Source organism: Lolium perenne, chromosome 2, assembly GCF_019359855.2.
Source record: "Lolium perenne isolate Kyuss_39 chromosome 2, Kyuss_2.0, whole genome shotgun sequence".
Classification (NCBI taxonomy): domain Eukaryota; kingdom Viridiplantae; phylum Streptophyta; class Magnoliopsida; order Poales; family Poaceae; genus Lolium; species Lolium perenne.
In genome coordinates, this window is record NC_067245.2 from 318,086,597 (window position 1) to 318,099,961 (window position 13,365).

The 13,365-nt window shown below is 49.4% G+C and overlaps 1 protein-coding gene across 1 annotated transcript; it reads right to left on the bottom strand.

Annotated features, from left to right (window-relative positions):
* Positions 1-10,680: 10,680 nt before the first annotated feature.
* On the bottom strand, positions 10,681-12,546 carry LOC127336697 (2-oxoglutarate-dependent dioxygenase 21, chloroplastic-like). The gene is made up of 3 exons (XM_051363538.2): positions 12,201-12,546; positions 11,695-11,933; positions 10,681-11,591 (listed from the first exon to the last, which is right to left on the bottom strand). Exons 1-3 carry the CDS (start codon positions 12,396-12,398, stop codon positions 11,012-11,014), a joined length of 1,017 nt encoding a protein of 338 aa, XP_051219498.1. The 5' UTR covers positions 12,399-12,546; the 3' UTR covers positions 10,681-11,011.
* Between the last annotated feature and the right edge of the window lie 819 nt (positions 12,547-13,365).

Sequence of the window (13,365 nt, forward strand, 5' to 3'; positions counted from 1 at the left end):
AGAGTTGAACCCTTGGTGAATCATGAATGATATCGGTTGGAATTACGGCTTCTGCTCCATAAACCATGAAGAATGGAGTGTATCCGGTAGACCGGTTTGGTGTTGTTCGTATGCTCCACAACACGGATGGTAGCTCGTCTATCCAACATCCTGGTGACCTTTCAAGCGGTTCGATCAGCCTTGGCTTGATACCGGAAAGCACTAGAGCATTTGTTCTTTCAACCTGGCCATTGCCTTGTGGGTGCGATACGGAGCATAAATCCAACCGGATATTGTTATCCTCACAAAATCTTTTGAACTCACCTTGAGCAAAGTTTGTGCCATTGTCAGTAATGATGCTATGCGGGTATCCATACCGCAAAATTACATCTTTTAGGAACTTGACCGTTGTATGCCCATCACACTTTGCAATAGGTTTTACTTCCAGCCACTTGGTTAACTTATCCACCATTACCAGGACATGAGTCATGTACGTTACCCTTGCGGTTTTGAATGGTCCAACCATGTCAAGGCACCAAACAACAAACGGCCAAGTTAATGGTATAGTCTTGAGACCGGAAGCTGGGGTATGGTTTTGCTTGGCGTACCGCTGGCACCCATTGCATTTTCTTACCAAATCCTCAACATTCTCCAGAGCCGTGGGCCAGTAGAACCCATGCCGGAACACCTCTGCCACCAGTGCCCTTGATGAAGCATGGTGCCCACATTCTCCTTGGTGAATTTCTAGCAACATTTCTTTTCCTTCTTCCGGCTCCACACACCTCTGGAGGACACCGGTAACACTTCTTTTGTACACCTCAGCATTGATGATAGTGTAGGCCTTGGACCTTCTTTGGATCCTCCTCGACTCGTTTTCTTCAACCGGCAAAGTGTCGTTGATCAGGAATTCCTTAATAGGTACAACCCAAGTTGGTGCTTCCCGAACCACAAACACCGGTACGTCTATCTCCATATTGTCCACCAGCATAGCTTCTTCCGGCTTAGATCCTGCAGTCCCCGGATTTACCGGAGTAGTCCCCCGGTTTCCCTCGTCAATGTCCATTGGCACAATGTGTGACTCCGGTACAAAAATTGACTCCGATTCCGGACTCGGTTTAATCGACGGTGTCCTTAAGTGAGCCAAAGCCACTCCATGAGGAATTTCCTGTCGGGAGGAGCCTAACTTGGAGAGAGTATCCGCAGCTTCATTTTCCGCACGCGGCACATGGTGAAACTCACAGCCTTCGAAGAAGCCGACAATCTTTTGCACATGAAACCGGTATGAGGCCATGTTGGCATCTTTTGCGTCCCAATCTCCGGAACACTGCTGCACCACAAGATCTGAATCACCATAGCAAATGATCCGGTGCGCACCGATTTCCTTTGCGACCTTGAGCCCATGGATCAGAGCCTCATACTCAGCAACATTGTTTGATGCTCTGAAGTGCACTTGTAAAACATACCGGAGATGATTGATACGTCTCCAACGTATCCATAATTTCTGATGTTCCATGCTTGTTTTATGACAATACTTACATATTTTGCTTGCACTTTATGATGATTTCATGCGTTTTCCGGAACTAACCTATTAACAAGATGCCACAGTGCCAGTTCCTGTTTTCTGCTGTTTTTGGTTCCAGAAAGGCTGTTCGGGCAATATTCTCGGAATTGGACGAAATCAACGCCAAACATCCTATTTTTCCCGGAAGCATCCAGAACACCGAAGAAGAGTCGGAGGAGAGCCAGGGGGCCACCAGAGGGGTGGGCCGCGCGGGCCACACCCTGGCCGCGCCCCCCTATGGGGAGGCCACCCTGTCGACCCTCCTGCGCCGCCTCTTCGCCTATATAACCCCTTTCGACCTAAAAACGCAGTACCAATTGACGAAAACTCCAGAAAGACTCCAGGGGCGCCGCCGCCATCGCGAAACTCCAATTCGGGGGACAGAAGTCGCTGTTCCGGCACCCTGCTGGGACGGGGAAGTGCCCCCGGAAGCCATCTCCATCAACGCCACCGCCTCCATCATGCTCCGTGAGTAGTTCCCCCATGGACTACGGGTTCTAGCAGTAGCTAGTCGGTATTCTCTCCTCCATGTACTTCAATACAATGATCTCATGAGCTGCCTTACATGATTGAGATCCATCTGATGTAATCGGTGTTGTGTTTGTTGGGATCCGATGGATGATACATTATGATTAGTCTATCTATAAAGTTTGTGAAGTTATTGTTGCTGCAATCTTGTTATGCTTAATGCTTGTCACTAGGGCCCGAGTGGCATGATCTTAGATTTAAGCTCTATACTTATTGCTTAGATTGTATCTACAAGTTGTATGCACATGTCGCTGTCCGGAACCAAAGGCCCCGAAGTGACAAGAATCGGGACAACCGGAGGGGATGGCGGTGATGTGAGGGACACATGTTTTCACGGAGTGTTAATGCTTTGCTCCGGTACTCTATTAAAAGGAGTACCTTAATATTCAGTAGATTCCCTTGAGGCCCGGCTGCCACCGGCAGGTAGGACAAAAGATGTTGTACAAGTTTCTCATTGCGAGCACGTACGACTATAATTGGAAAACATGCCTACATAATTAATAATCTGGATGTTCTTTCTTAATGCTTTGATTCCTATCAATTGCCCAACTGTAATTTGTTCACCCAACACTTGTCACTTATTATTGGAGAGTTACCACTAGTGTAGATCGCTGGGAACCCCGGTCCATCTCTCATTATTATATACTCGTTCTATATGTCATTGGAAGTAGTATCAACTATTTTCTGGTGCCATTGCCTACGTATTCTTGTTACCGCATTTGTGTTACTATTACTATTGCTCTCATATTACTGCTGCTTTCACATCACCCCTGTTACTAGTGCTTTTCCAGGTGCAGCTGAATTGACAACTCAGTTGTTAAGGCTTATAAGTATTCTTTACCTCCCCTTGTGTCGAATCAATAAATTTGGGTTTTACTTCCCTCGAAGACTGCCGCGATCCCCTATACTTGTGGGTTATCAATGATCTCCCTTAGGCGAAGTAAGAACCACACCGGCACCCAAACCCTCCTTGAGTTTGGATCCATCAAAGTGCATCTTCCAGTAATCTATCTTGTGTTCCGGCGGCTTGTACTGCATTTCCGCCCAATCAACCAAGAAATCAGCTAAAGCTTGTGATTTTATGGCGTCTCTTCTTTCGTACACCGGTACGTACGGTGATATCTGAATTGCCCACTTGGCAATCCTGCCGCTAGCATCCTTGTTGCACATGATATCGAAAATGGGTGCCTCACTCACCACTTTCATGGGGTGTTCTTCAAAGTAGTGCTTGAGCTTTGTGGCGGCCATGAACACGCCATAGGTCATTTTTTGGAAGTGAGGGTAGTTTTGTTTTGAGAGGGAGAGCACCTCGCTCAGATAGTATACCGGTCTCTGCACGGTTTTTCCTTCCTCTTCTCTTTCAACCACAACTACCACACTCACAACCCGGTTTGTTGCTGCTATGTACAACAGCATGGGCTCTCTTTCTAGAGGCGAAGCCAATATCGGCGCAGTGGCTAGCATTGTTTTTAGCTCTTTGAACGTTGCGTCTACCTGAGGGGTCCAGACGAAGGTATCGGATTTTTTCATCAAAGCGTAGAGCGGCAGGGCCTTTTCCCCCAACTTGCTTATGAACCGGCTTAGCGATGCCAAGCTTCCGGTAAACTTTTGCACATCTTTGAGTTCTTGTGGTATTGTCATTCTTTCAATGGCCCGGATCTTTACCGGATTAACCTCTATTCCCCGGCTTGATACGAGAAAGCCAAGCAACTTGCCGGCTAGAACACCGAAGGTGCATTTTGCCGGATTGAGCTTCATTCGGAACCTTCTTAGGTTGTCAAACGTTTGCCTCAGATCACCAATCAAGGTTTCCTTGACCTTAGTTTTTATCACTGTTCAAAAAATCGTCCGATTCAACGATTAATCGCCCGATTAATCCCTATTCAGTGGTCACCGATTAGCCGATAAATTCATTTATCGTCCGATTAACTCATTTATCGCCCGATTAATCGTCCGATTTGCCTATTAATCGCTAATCGTCAGCCGACCGAGTTGAACCCGATAAGCGATTTTCTCAACATTGGTTTTTATCACAACATCATCCACATAGACTTGCACATTCTTTCTGATTTGATCAAACAAACACTTTTGCATACAGCGCTGGTACGTTGCACCAGCGTTGCGCAAACCGAAAGGCATAGTAACATAGCAATAAGCCCCGTGCGGGGTGATAAACGCAGTTTTTATTTGATCTTCCTTTTTCAGGGGAATCTGGTGGAAACCGGAATAAGCATCCAGGAACGACAACAGTTCACATCCAGCAGTGGAATCAATCACTTGATCGATCCGGGGTAAGGGGAAAGGATCTTTCGGGCAAGCCTTGTTCAGGTTGGTGTAGTCGATGCACATGCGCCACACCTTTGGAGCTTTTGGTTCCTCTTCTTTTTTCTTCTCGACCAGCACCGGATTGGCTAGCCACTCAGTATGCAGTACCTCCACAATGAAACTGGCAACCAACAACTTTGTCACTTCTTCTCCAATGATTTTCCTCCTGTCTTCAGCGAACTGGCGCAACGGCTGCCTTACCGGCTTCGCATCCTTCCGGACGTTTAGAGAGTGCTCAGCCAACTCCCTCGGAACACCTACCAAGTCATCAGTAGACCAGGCAAAGATATTCCGATTCTCACGGAGGAAGTTGACGAGCGCGCTTTCCTATGCCTCGCTGAGACCGGCACCGATGCGAACGGTGCGCTCAGGGTAAGCCGGGTCCAGCACAATGTCATTTGTTTCTTTTGTTGGCTTGAACGTCGGTGTGCCCAGGCTGCCACTCATTGCTGCTAAGCTCAACTGTGAGGATTGAGCCAGCGCAACCGCAGTTTGCATTCTCCTTTTTTCCTCTGCGATTACCAGCGATTCGGCCAGATTTGATCTGGCGGAAGCGGTTTCCAGTGAGACCTTGTAGTTTCCCACCACAGTTAAGGGTCCAGATGGTGCCGGCATCTTCATCTTGAGATACGCCGTATGGGTCGAGGCCATAAACGATGCCAACGCCGGTCTCCCCAGCAGCGCATGGTAAGGACTGTCTAAGTCCACCACCTCGAACAGAACATTTTCCACCCGGCAATTGTCGCGTCCTCCAAACGACACATCCACCCGAACTTTTCCCATGGGCGAGAAGGACAAACCCGGAACGATTCCGTGGAACGTTGTATGAGTTGGTTGTAGCATGTTTTCAGTGATTCCCAGCGTATGCATGGTGTGCCGGTACATAATGTTTATGCTGCTTCCATTGTCGATCAGCACTTTGCTGAACCGCACTCGAGTCGTTGGCCCGTGCATGATAGGGTCCACAACAAGAGCATAACCACCCGGATTAGGCATGATTTTCGGATAATCCTTGAACGACCAGGTGATTTCCTGATCTGACCACAGCATGTATCTTGGTACTGCCGGCATCACCGCGTTCACTTCCATGGAACGGCGATGCACGCTTTGCTTGTCAGTTGGCTCAGTAACGAACACAACACAGCACAAGTCCGGATCCTGGTAATCATTCCGGCCTAAAGTTGCTGGCGGTGGCGGTTGGCCATTTCCATCACCCACCTGGTGAACTTGCTGGTGCTGCTGCCGGTTTGGCTGAGGCTGTACCGGTAGAGCGTTCGCTTCGGTAAGCGGTGGTGGTGGTGGTAGGGGGTGTTGATGCAACATATCTTGCAATGGTGGTAGTATCGTGGTACAGCCTTGTGCTTGCGCATCCTTTACCGCACCCTTCAACATCAGGTACTTGGTTCAAGAACAATCCTTCATCAAATGGTTCGACGGATTTGCCGGATTCGGAGTGTGCCATCGGCAAGGTTGGTCCATAGCCGCTTCCATGGTGTATCTTGCATGTTCTTGCCAATTCTTTTTCTATCCCCATGGTTTCTTTTCAACCCATTGTTTTTTAGGACCCACCCATGGCTGCGATCCGGTTTTCTGCCTCTGGCTACCGCTGGCGCCAGAGTTATCCTGCACCGCAGCTACTTGCTGCGGACCGTACCTCCGATCCAGAAAATCTTCCCTTCTCTTGTTGTGCCGGTTGTCCCGGTATTGATCTTGGCGCGGCTGGCTTGTTTGTGCCGGTTCGGCCTGTACTGCCGGTTGCATTGGGTCTCCCAATGCGTAGCTATCCGCCACACGTATCATTTCCGCCAAAGTTGTTGGCATGTTTCTCTGTAGCTTTTGCCACAGAGGTGAACCTGTTCTGCACCCATTGCAAAACCAAGCTATGGCCTGCGCCTCGATTACCCCTTCACAGGAGTTCCTTGTAGAGTTCCACCGGGTCAAGTAATCCCGGTCTGTTTCATTTGAACGTTGCACGCACAAAGCAAGCTGGTGCGGCCTGTTTGGCCTCCGGTAGGTACTGCTGAAGTTGCTCACAAAAGCTTCCTCAAAGTCCAGCCAGCCATTTATGCTTCCGGCCGACAAGTTGTTTAGCCAGATGCGCGCTGGTCCTACCAGGAAACATGGTACAATTCTCACGGCCCAGCGCCGGTTTCCTCCACCAGTGACAGTTCCTCCGCCACCGGCAACGTAAACTGTGGTCACATAGTCCGCAAGCCAGTCTTCCGGCTTAGTGGTCCCATCATATGTTTTCGTATCGCGGGGCAACGTGAAGTTGCGAACCGGTGGTTCCTCTTTCATGATCCGTGGGCCAAAACACTTGGGACCCGGAGGACCTTCTGCCTCAACCATTTCAGATAAGTACATCCTATCCAGCCTGTGCCTCGCATCCCGGTCTGGTAGGCATCTTTCTCCTAACCGTTCCCCCAAAGGGTTCCGGTAGGCTGCGATTCTTTCGGTTCCTGAATCTGCCTCATCGTATCTTTCCGGTACCGCGGCTCTTGCCTGCCGATACCTTTGCGGTGTTATCACTTCCTCTGCGTAAGTAGCTCTTGGTGCACGATAATTTTGCCCGGTTTCACCTCTACCGGCATACTCATCTCTGGCATAGCCATATCTGATGTAACCACGATCTGCCCCTTGGATTTTTCTACCGGCCTTGTGTCGCCCGGCTTGTTGTTTTCCGGCAAGTACCGGATCGTACACAGTCATCTGCTGCGCATTTACCTCTTTTTCTTTTCTCTTGTCCGGATGGGGGGACGACGCCTGCCCATGGGACTTGCTTCCGGCATTCTTTGTTGAACGCACAGACTTTGAAGCCGTAGCCTTGTTTAACTTAGCAAGCTGCTCAGCATTTTGCTGCTCAATCGTATCAAGTAACTCTCTGACACGCTCTTGCTGTTTTGCTAAAGCATCTCCGGAAAGCGATTCACACAGCTCTACTGCAGCCTTAGCAGCTTTTATTGTTTTATCCGGACTGCTATACTTCGTTTTCTCTACAATGCTCAACGATGCAGAGGTGCTCTTTCCGGCAAGAATCTCTTTACGCAAATCCTGGTCTAAGTTGCGAGCTCTAAGCCGGTTTTCCGGTATCCTTGCAGCCTGAGCGCTAACAGAAGCAAAGCCATGGGAAGCGTTATACTCACGTAGGGTTAGGTTCAGCTCGCGCTTCGCCCGGATGATGTCGGCGCCGTTCGCGAGCAGCTTCTGCCGTTGTGCCTCCAGCTCCGCCTGAGCCGCTGCCGGATCGATGTTCTGCTCGATGGGCATAGCCAGCACGTTCATGGCCGCTTGGAGAGGAGTCTCCGGTGGCGCTGTAGATGCACCCGCAGCTTCCTGGTTGCTCTCGGTCGGTGGCTTCGCCGTGCGCGTGGACTTCGTCTGCCCAGCGCCTTCCGCCGCAGCTCCCTTGCCGGCGTCGCCCGCGCCAACCACCAGCACCTCGACGCTGCCGGCGGCGCGGCCGCTGCGAAGCGCAGACCTTGGCGGGTCCGGAGCCACCAGCACCGGCGAGAGGCACTGGCGCTCAGGGACGGTGCCGTAGTAGACGAGGAAGCTCCCGAACTCGATGACGCGGCCGTTCTTGGGGAACTTACCTCCGTTTGCGAAGCAGTCCGTATTGTCGTTGATGAAGCGCATGTCGCGGATGCGGTTGACGAGCGCGGTGACGACACGCTCGCCGCCGACGGTGAGAAGGCCCGCCCGAATATGAACTCCAGCAAGCGCAGCTGCTGGCCCCACGGTGGGCGCCAACTGTCGTCGTGGTGAACAGACAGATGCCATGGGATGGCTTATCTTGGGGCCGAATGTACGCAAGAGGATTCGGGGGAGGGTTTTTGGTATGGATGGAGAGGTTTCCGGATGGATTCCTCAAGAACTTGGCCTTGGCCAGAGGTAGAAGAAGAAGAACACAAGCACAATGTCACCTCTAGATCTCTCTATTTCTTGTTCATACAAGTTTACAGGTTATGGGATGTAGAATCTCTCTTAGGACGTGCCCGCGAAGGGTTGTGCCCCCTCTCCTTATATAGGGGAAAGGGTGGCTTACAGGGGAAGAAACCCTCGAAACCCTAATGGGATCTTTGACTAGAGAAACTACTTTACAAAGCTATTTTAGCTACCGGTGATGCCTGTATGTCTTTAATCAGGAGCTGTGACATCCTCCGGCACCTTTTACGTCATCTTTCGCCTTTGGCGTCATGGCTTCGATTAAAGCTGAAGTGCTTCGCTCATCTTTGTCTTCTAGCTCTGGAGAGCATCTTTGACCAGTCTTGCCGACGTGCTACAGTGTAGCCTGTACCGGTACTCCGGTATCTCCTTAGCCGGTTCCGGTATCCCCCTCCTGGGATACCGGTATGATTCACTCAACCAACATTTGCCATCCGGAATAACCTTTAAACCGGTAGCTTGATGGCTTAAACCATCCGGTTTGGTCATCCCCCAACAATACTCCTGTTGTGGCTAGTCTAAGCTACTAATTTAACTCGCCGAGATTGCAGTTTTAGTTCTAGCCCTGGCTGATGCGCTCATACACGAAATATCCCTTCTGTTTGGTAGCATGAAAAGACGAGAATATCCATGGAAAGCGCCGCTCCGGACGGACGCGCCCCGCAGGCAACACGTACGTACTCACACTCCATCAGCACCGGCGTACGTCGACACGTCCGTGCGCGCTCGCATTCCACCCGCCGCTCGCCCATGCGTCTCTCCCTCGTTAACCTTCTTCTCCCGACGAAAACACCCCCAGCCTCGCCTATAAAAATGGGAAGCCGTTACGGCGCGGCCAAGCCCGGCGCGAGGATAGACAAGACAGATCGAGCATGAGAGGCGGGCGAGGCGAGGTGAACGGCGCGCACGTATACCCTGCCTGCTGCATCTACCACTCGCAGGCCCGATCGGTCGGGCTCAAGGTCAGCCATATGGGATATCATTCTCCCTTTTCACAGGTGTCCTGTTTCTTCTGAATCTTAGCATATAGCAGTAGCTAGTAGCAGGCACAGCGAGATCGCATCGGAGCACAAACGCTGCCACACGTACGTCTGCTTTTATTAGTACGGAATAGAAAAGACAGAAAGAGAAATACTCTTAGGTCGAACTTCATAAATACAATCATTTGTTTCATTGACAAATGCCATGAACCTATTCCTTCAAACAAATTCATGCGATTTTCCTATGGTGCTACCATATATGCTCTCAATTACAGATTCTTGTGTTTTCGGTTATCGTATGATTTGATACCAGATATCATCTCAATCATATGTTTCTTTCTTTCTTTTCCTGTGTTTTCAACAAAGGACCCTGGTTCAAACGAAAAATGTAGGAATAGTACAATTTTCTGGCTGTAACACACCATTCAGCCGTTTGGTTCAAAGGAATTGAACGGGAAAATTTCCTTTGATCTCAGTTTCAAAGGAAGAAGACACAGTAATTTTACAATCCACTTAGATTTCTCTTCCAAATTTCTGCGCACGAAGAACGCGAAGGGCCATCGGGTCACAATGGAATGCTAATTATACTTTCCCATGTGATTTGACTCTGATTTTACCGTGTTTATTAGAATTGCTGCGTTTTTTTCCCATTTCGGTACGTGAAACAAACAACCAAGTTTACAAAATTTATTTGTTCTTTGATCCTCTGTTTTGCACGTGTATCCCTATCATATTCATGTGTCTTGTCTATTCTTGTGTCTTTAAAATAATACGGACCAAACAAGCTCTTAAGGGCCTCTTTCATTCAAAGGATTTGCGGATGCTTCAAATCCTTGAGATTTTCTTTCCTATGGTGGTTATTTAATTTGTAGGATTTCATTCCATAGGAATTTTTCCTAAGGGAACCATTACATTAGATTTCATAGAAAATCCAAAATCCATTCAATCCTCTTTTGAGAAACCATTGATAAAAACAAACATTAGTGCATATGAAACCATGTAAGATTAGAGTTGACATGACATTGTAGTCCTGCATTTTCCATATTTCTCCGTTTTAGCATCATGCGAACCAAAAGAGGCTATAAAATGGGTTTGTGATATCCTATCAGATTATCCATGGATGCACTTGTTACTAGTTACTTTCTAACTTTGGAAGTGTAGTAGTGTACCAACTAATTTGGGTATTCTGGAACTTCCAGGATTTACAAATTCATTGGAGAAACATGATAAACTTGGACATGCACAAATTATCCATTTTGATGGGTTTGGACACAAGTTATTTCCATGGAAATCACACTCCTCGATGCCACACAATACATCTCATGTGAAAAATAAATTGCAATAAAAAAGAATTAACGGGTAAATATATATTACGTCACTGACCAACACATATGGTGTAGGACCAAACAAGGGGAAGAACCTTGCAAGATTCCTTTGAACCTCCTTTTGATAGAAGAGACATGCAGCCATACTGCATTTCTCCAAAGAAAGAAAAGGGGAAATAAAAGGCAACCTTGCTAATCACATGTCTATCCACCTCTGCTGATACCATACTCCCTTATTTGTAATAGGATACTTGGTAATTGAGGCATAGCTAAATAGTTCAGTTCTCTAGCATCAAGGCACAGCTAAGTGGAGCCCGAAGGGTCTCATCCAGCTATGTCGTAATGGAGCAGAACCGATATGTTCATCTTTAAGCCCTGTCGAATTTGAGGGTCTCAACGAACCTCCGATAAGTATTGACATTTGTCGGCAGGAAGTCGAGGAAGTCATGGAAGCTGCTCTCCCTGTACAACTTTGGGTGGAGTTCATCGACGAGCTCCTCAGCACAGCTGACCTTCTCATCGATTGCAACCCCATGAAGGCTGGCGATAGAAATTCTCGCTTCATCGGTATTCAGGATTGCCCGGTGCAGAAGTGACCTGAGCCGGCCATTGCTCAACACTTCCATGTGGTCACCGAGATGGACGTGAAGAGCCCCCGGGATAGCCGGGACCGGCGTCCAGGCATTGTCGTCGTGGTGCATCACCTCGAGCCCTGGGGAGCTCTGCAGCAGGATAGTGATGAAACCGTAGTCGGAATGAGGAGCCAGACCGACCGTGTCGCCTACCAGAGATGATCCCTGCGGGTAATTGTTCAAAGCCATGAACTGCAACCCTGTTCCGAGCTTCTCCTGCAGGTACATTGGCTCTAATCCTAAACCTTGCACAATGGCTCCCAGGAGTTGCACTGATAGTCTCTGTATTTCCACGGCGTACTTCCCCATTTTCTCCCTGTCAATTATCGTTTGCTCGATCAGAAGCATTTTAGGATGATTCATCCCTCTAGGAGAGTGATAAAGTGTGACAGATTTCTTTTCTGAAGGTTGATCATTACCTGTATGTTGCAGGTTGCATTGGCCAGAACTTGATCCAGTCGTCCAGGGGATTAGCATAGTGCTTGAGGAACGACCTGGACTTGCTGATCCCGTCCCGCGCGCTCGTGTCATATCGGATAGGTCCTCGGATGTCCTCGGAGGCGAAGACCTGCTTGTGCTCCGTGGACATGTCGAAGAACTCCGAGGCGGCTTCGAGTGCGCCGTTCATGACGGACTTGCTGACGCCGTGGTTTATCACCTGCAGGGGATGGTACAACAGCACAATGGTATCAGTAATTGAGCATCAAGATTCTATTCTAGTACGCTTAATTTTGCTTCCTGTGCAGTCAACTTAGCGTGAGGTCGCTGTCAGGCAAGAATAGTACTATGTGCCGTGTGAGGTGTAACTTGTACCTTTTTAACTGACCATGCAGGGTGGCGTTCTGTTCAGTGTCAAGTGACTGAATGTCTAGAGGACCAGCGGAACAGAGTTCTAGCGAGTACGTTACATGCCAGTGCCACAAACCTGGAAGCAGCCGCGATCGCGGCAGGCCCGTGCGATGTCCTGGACGACGAGCGCCCGTGCGGCAGGGTCCTTGTCACCGAGCCGGCCAATGTTGATCACCGGCAATGCTCGCGGCGGCTGCTGATGCTGGTGTTGCTGGTGGCTGCTCGCCATGTTGATGTTCCTCGTCAGGAGGCGCCCGGAGACGGCAGCAGGCATGCCTCGTCTTCTTCGTCAAGCTCCCAATGAACGAAAAAGAGCAGGCACGTATCGATCGATCGGTGGATCAATACCTCGCTCGTCGCTCTCTGCTGCTTGTTCCACTATGCTTCTGATATGTTCCATCTGGATTCCAAGATTCTGATTTATAGGCTGAATCTTGATGAGCAGGAGTAGTAGCAGAAGCATCATAAGAAGAAGCAGCAGCAGAGGAAGGGAGGAAGTAATGAGGAGACAGGGATGGGGAGATAGCCGCACCGCATGCGGGAGATGCTGCCCAGTGGGCAAAATCAAATGCTCTGTACATAGACTTCTCTGCTCCGTTTTGACAGCCCAAAACCGCTTGGATTTGGTTTCCCTTGCCCGTTTGGTCCAGGAGCAGGCCATTGGCGGCCACAATTGCGTATGTACGTACGTACGCCTGGGTGTAGCTACGTCCAGATGAGATGATCGCCTTTAGCAGGGGCCACCAGCTCAGATGTGGGCGTGCGATTCTTTTCGCCGACCAAGTTGCGTCGCCGTGCCGATAATGCTTGTTTTCTTCGTGGTGGGGATTGCTGAACCCGCGGCAGGGTGTGGCAACAAGGGCCGGGGATGGATATCAGTGCAGACGGGTTTCCGGTTTTGGCATCGCTGACAAAGCACCTCTTTTGGGGTATACAGATTGGCTACTTTTTATGTTGTCAGAGCATTTTCAAGAGGTGACCAAATTTCTCAAATATCTATAAGAACTGAATTTTTGGTAGTGGAGAAAAAAAAAACACTTCCAATGGCATATGCATGCGGGGTCTTGTACCCACGGGCAGAGCCACCAAGGGGTCGAGGGTGGTCAACCGACCCGGCCCACATCAAGCGGAAACAAAGTAGGTACCGCGAGGTGCGACTTGACCCCGACTCTGTCTGGCGTTTGCCGAAAATTCCTCGACCTCAACTCCTCGAGCATTCCCTTTCTGAGCTTCCCAGTCCA

What these genes read in the sequence shown, in the direction of transcription:
- LOC127336697 (XM_051363538.2), bottom strand. Translation starts at nt 12,398, where the DNA reads ATGCCTGCTGCCGTCTCCGGGCGCCTCCTGACGAGGAACATCAACATG. An exon ending in GCGATCGCGGCTGCTTCCAG is followed by an intron (nt 11,934 to 12,200) that starts GTTTGTGGCACT and finishes CATCCCCTGCAG; the next exon opens with GTGATAAACCACGGCGTCAG. An exon ending in ATGCAACCTGCAACATACAG is followed by an intron (nt 11,592 to 11,694) that starts GTAATGATCAAC and finishes GATAATTGACAG; the next exon opens with GGAGAAAATGGGGAAGTACG.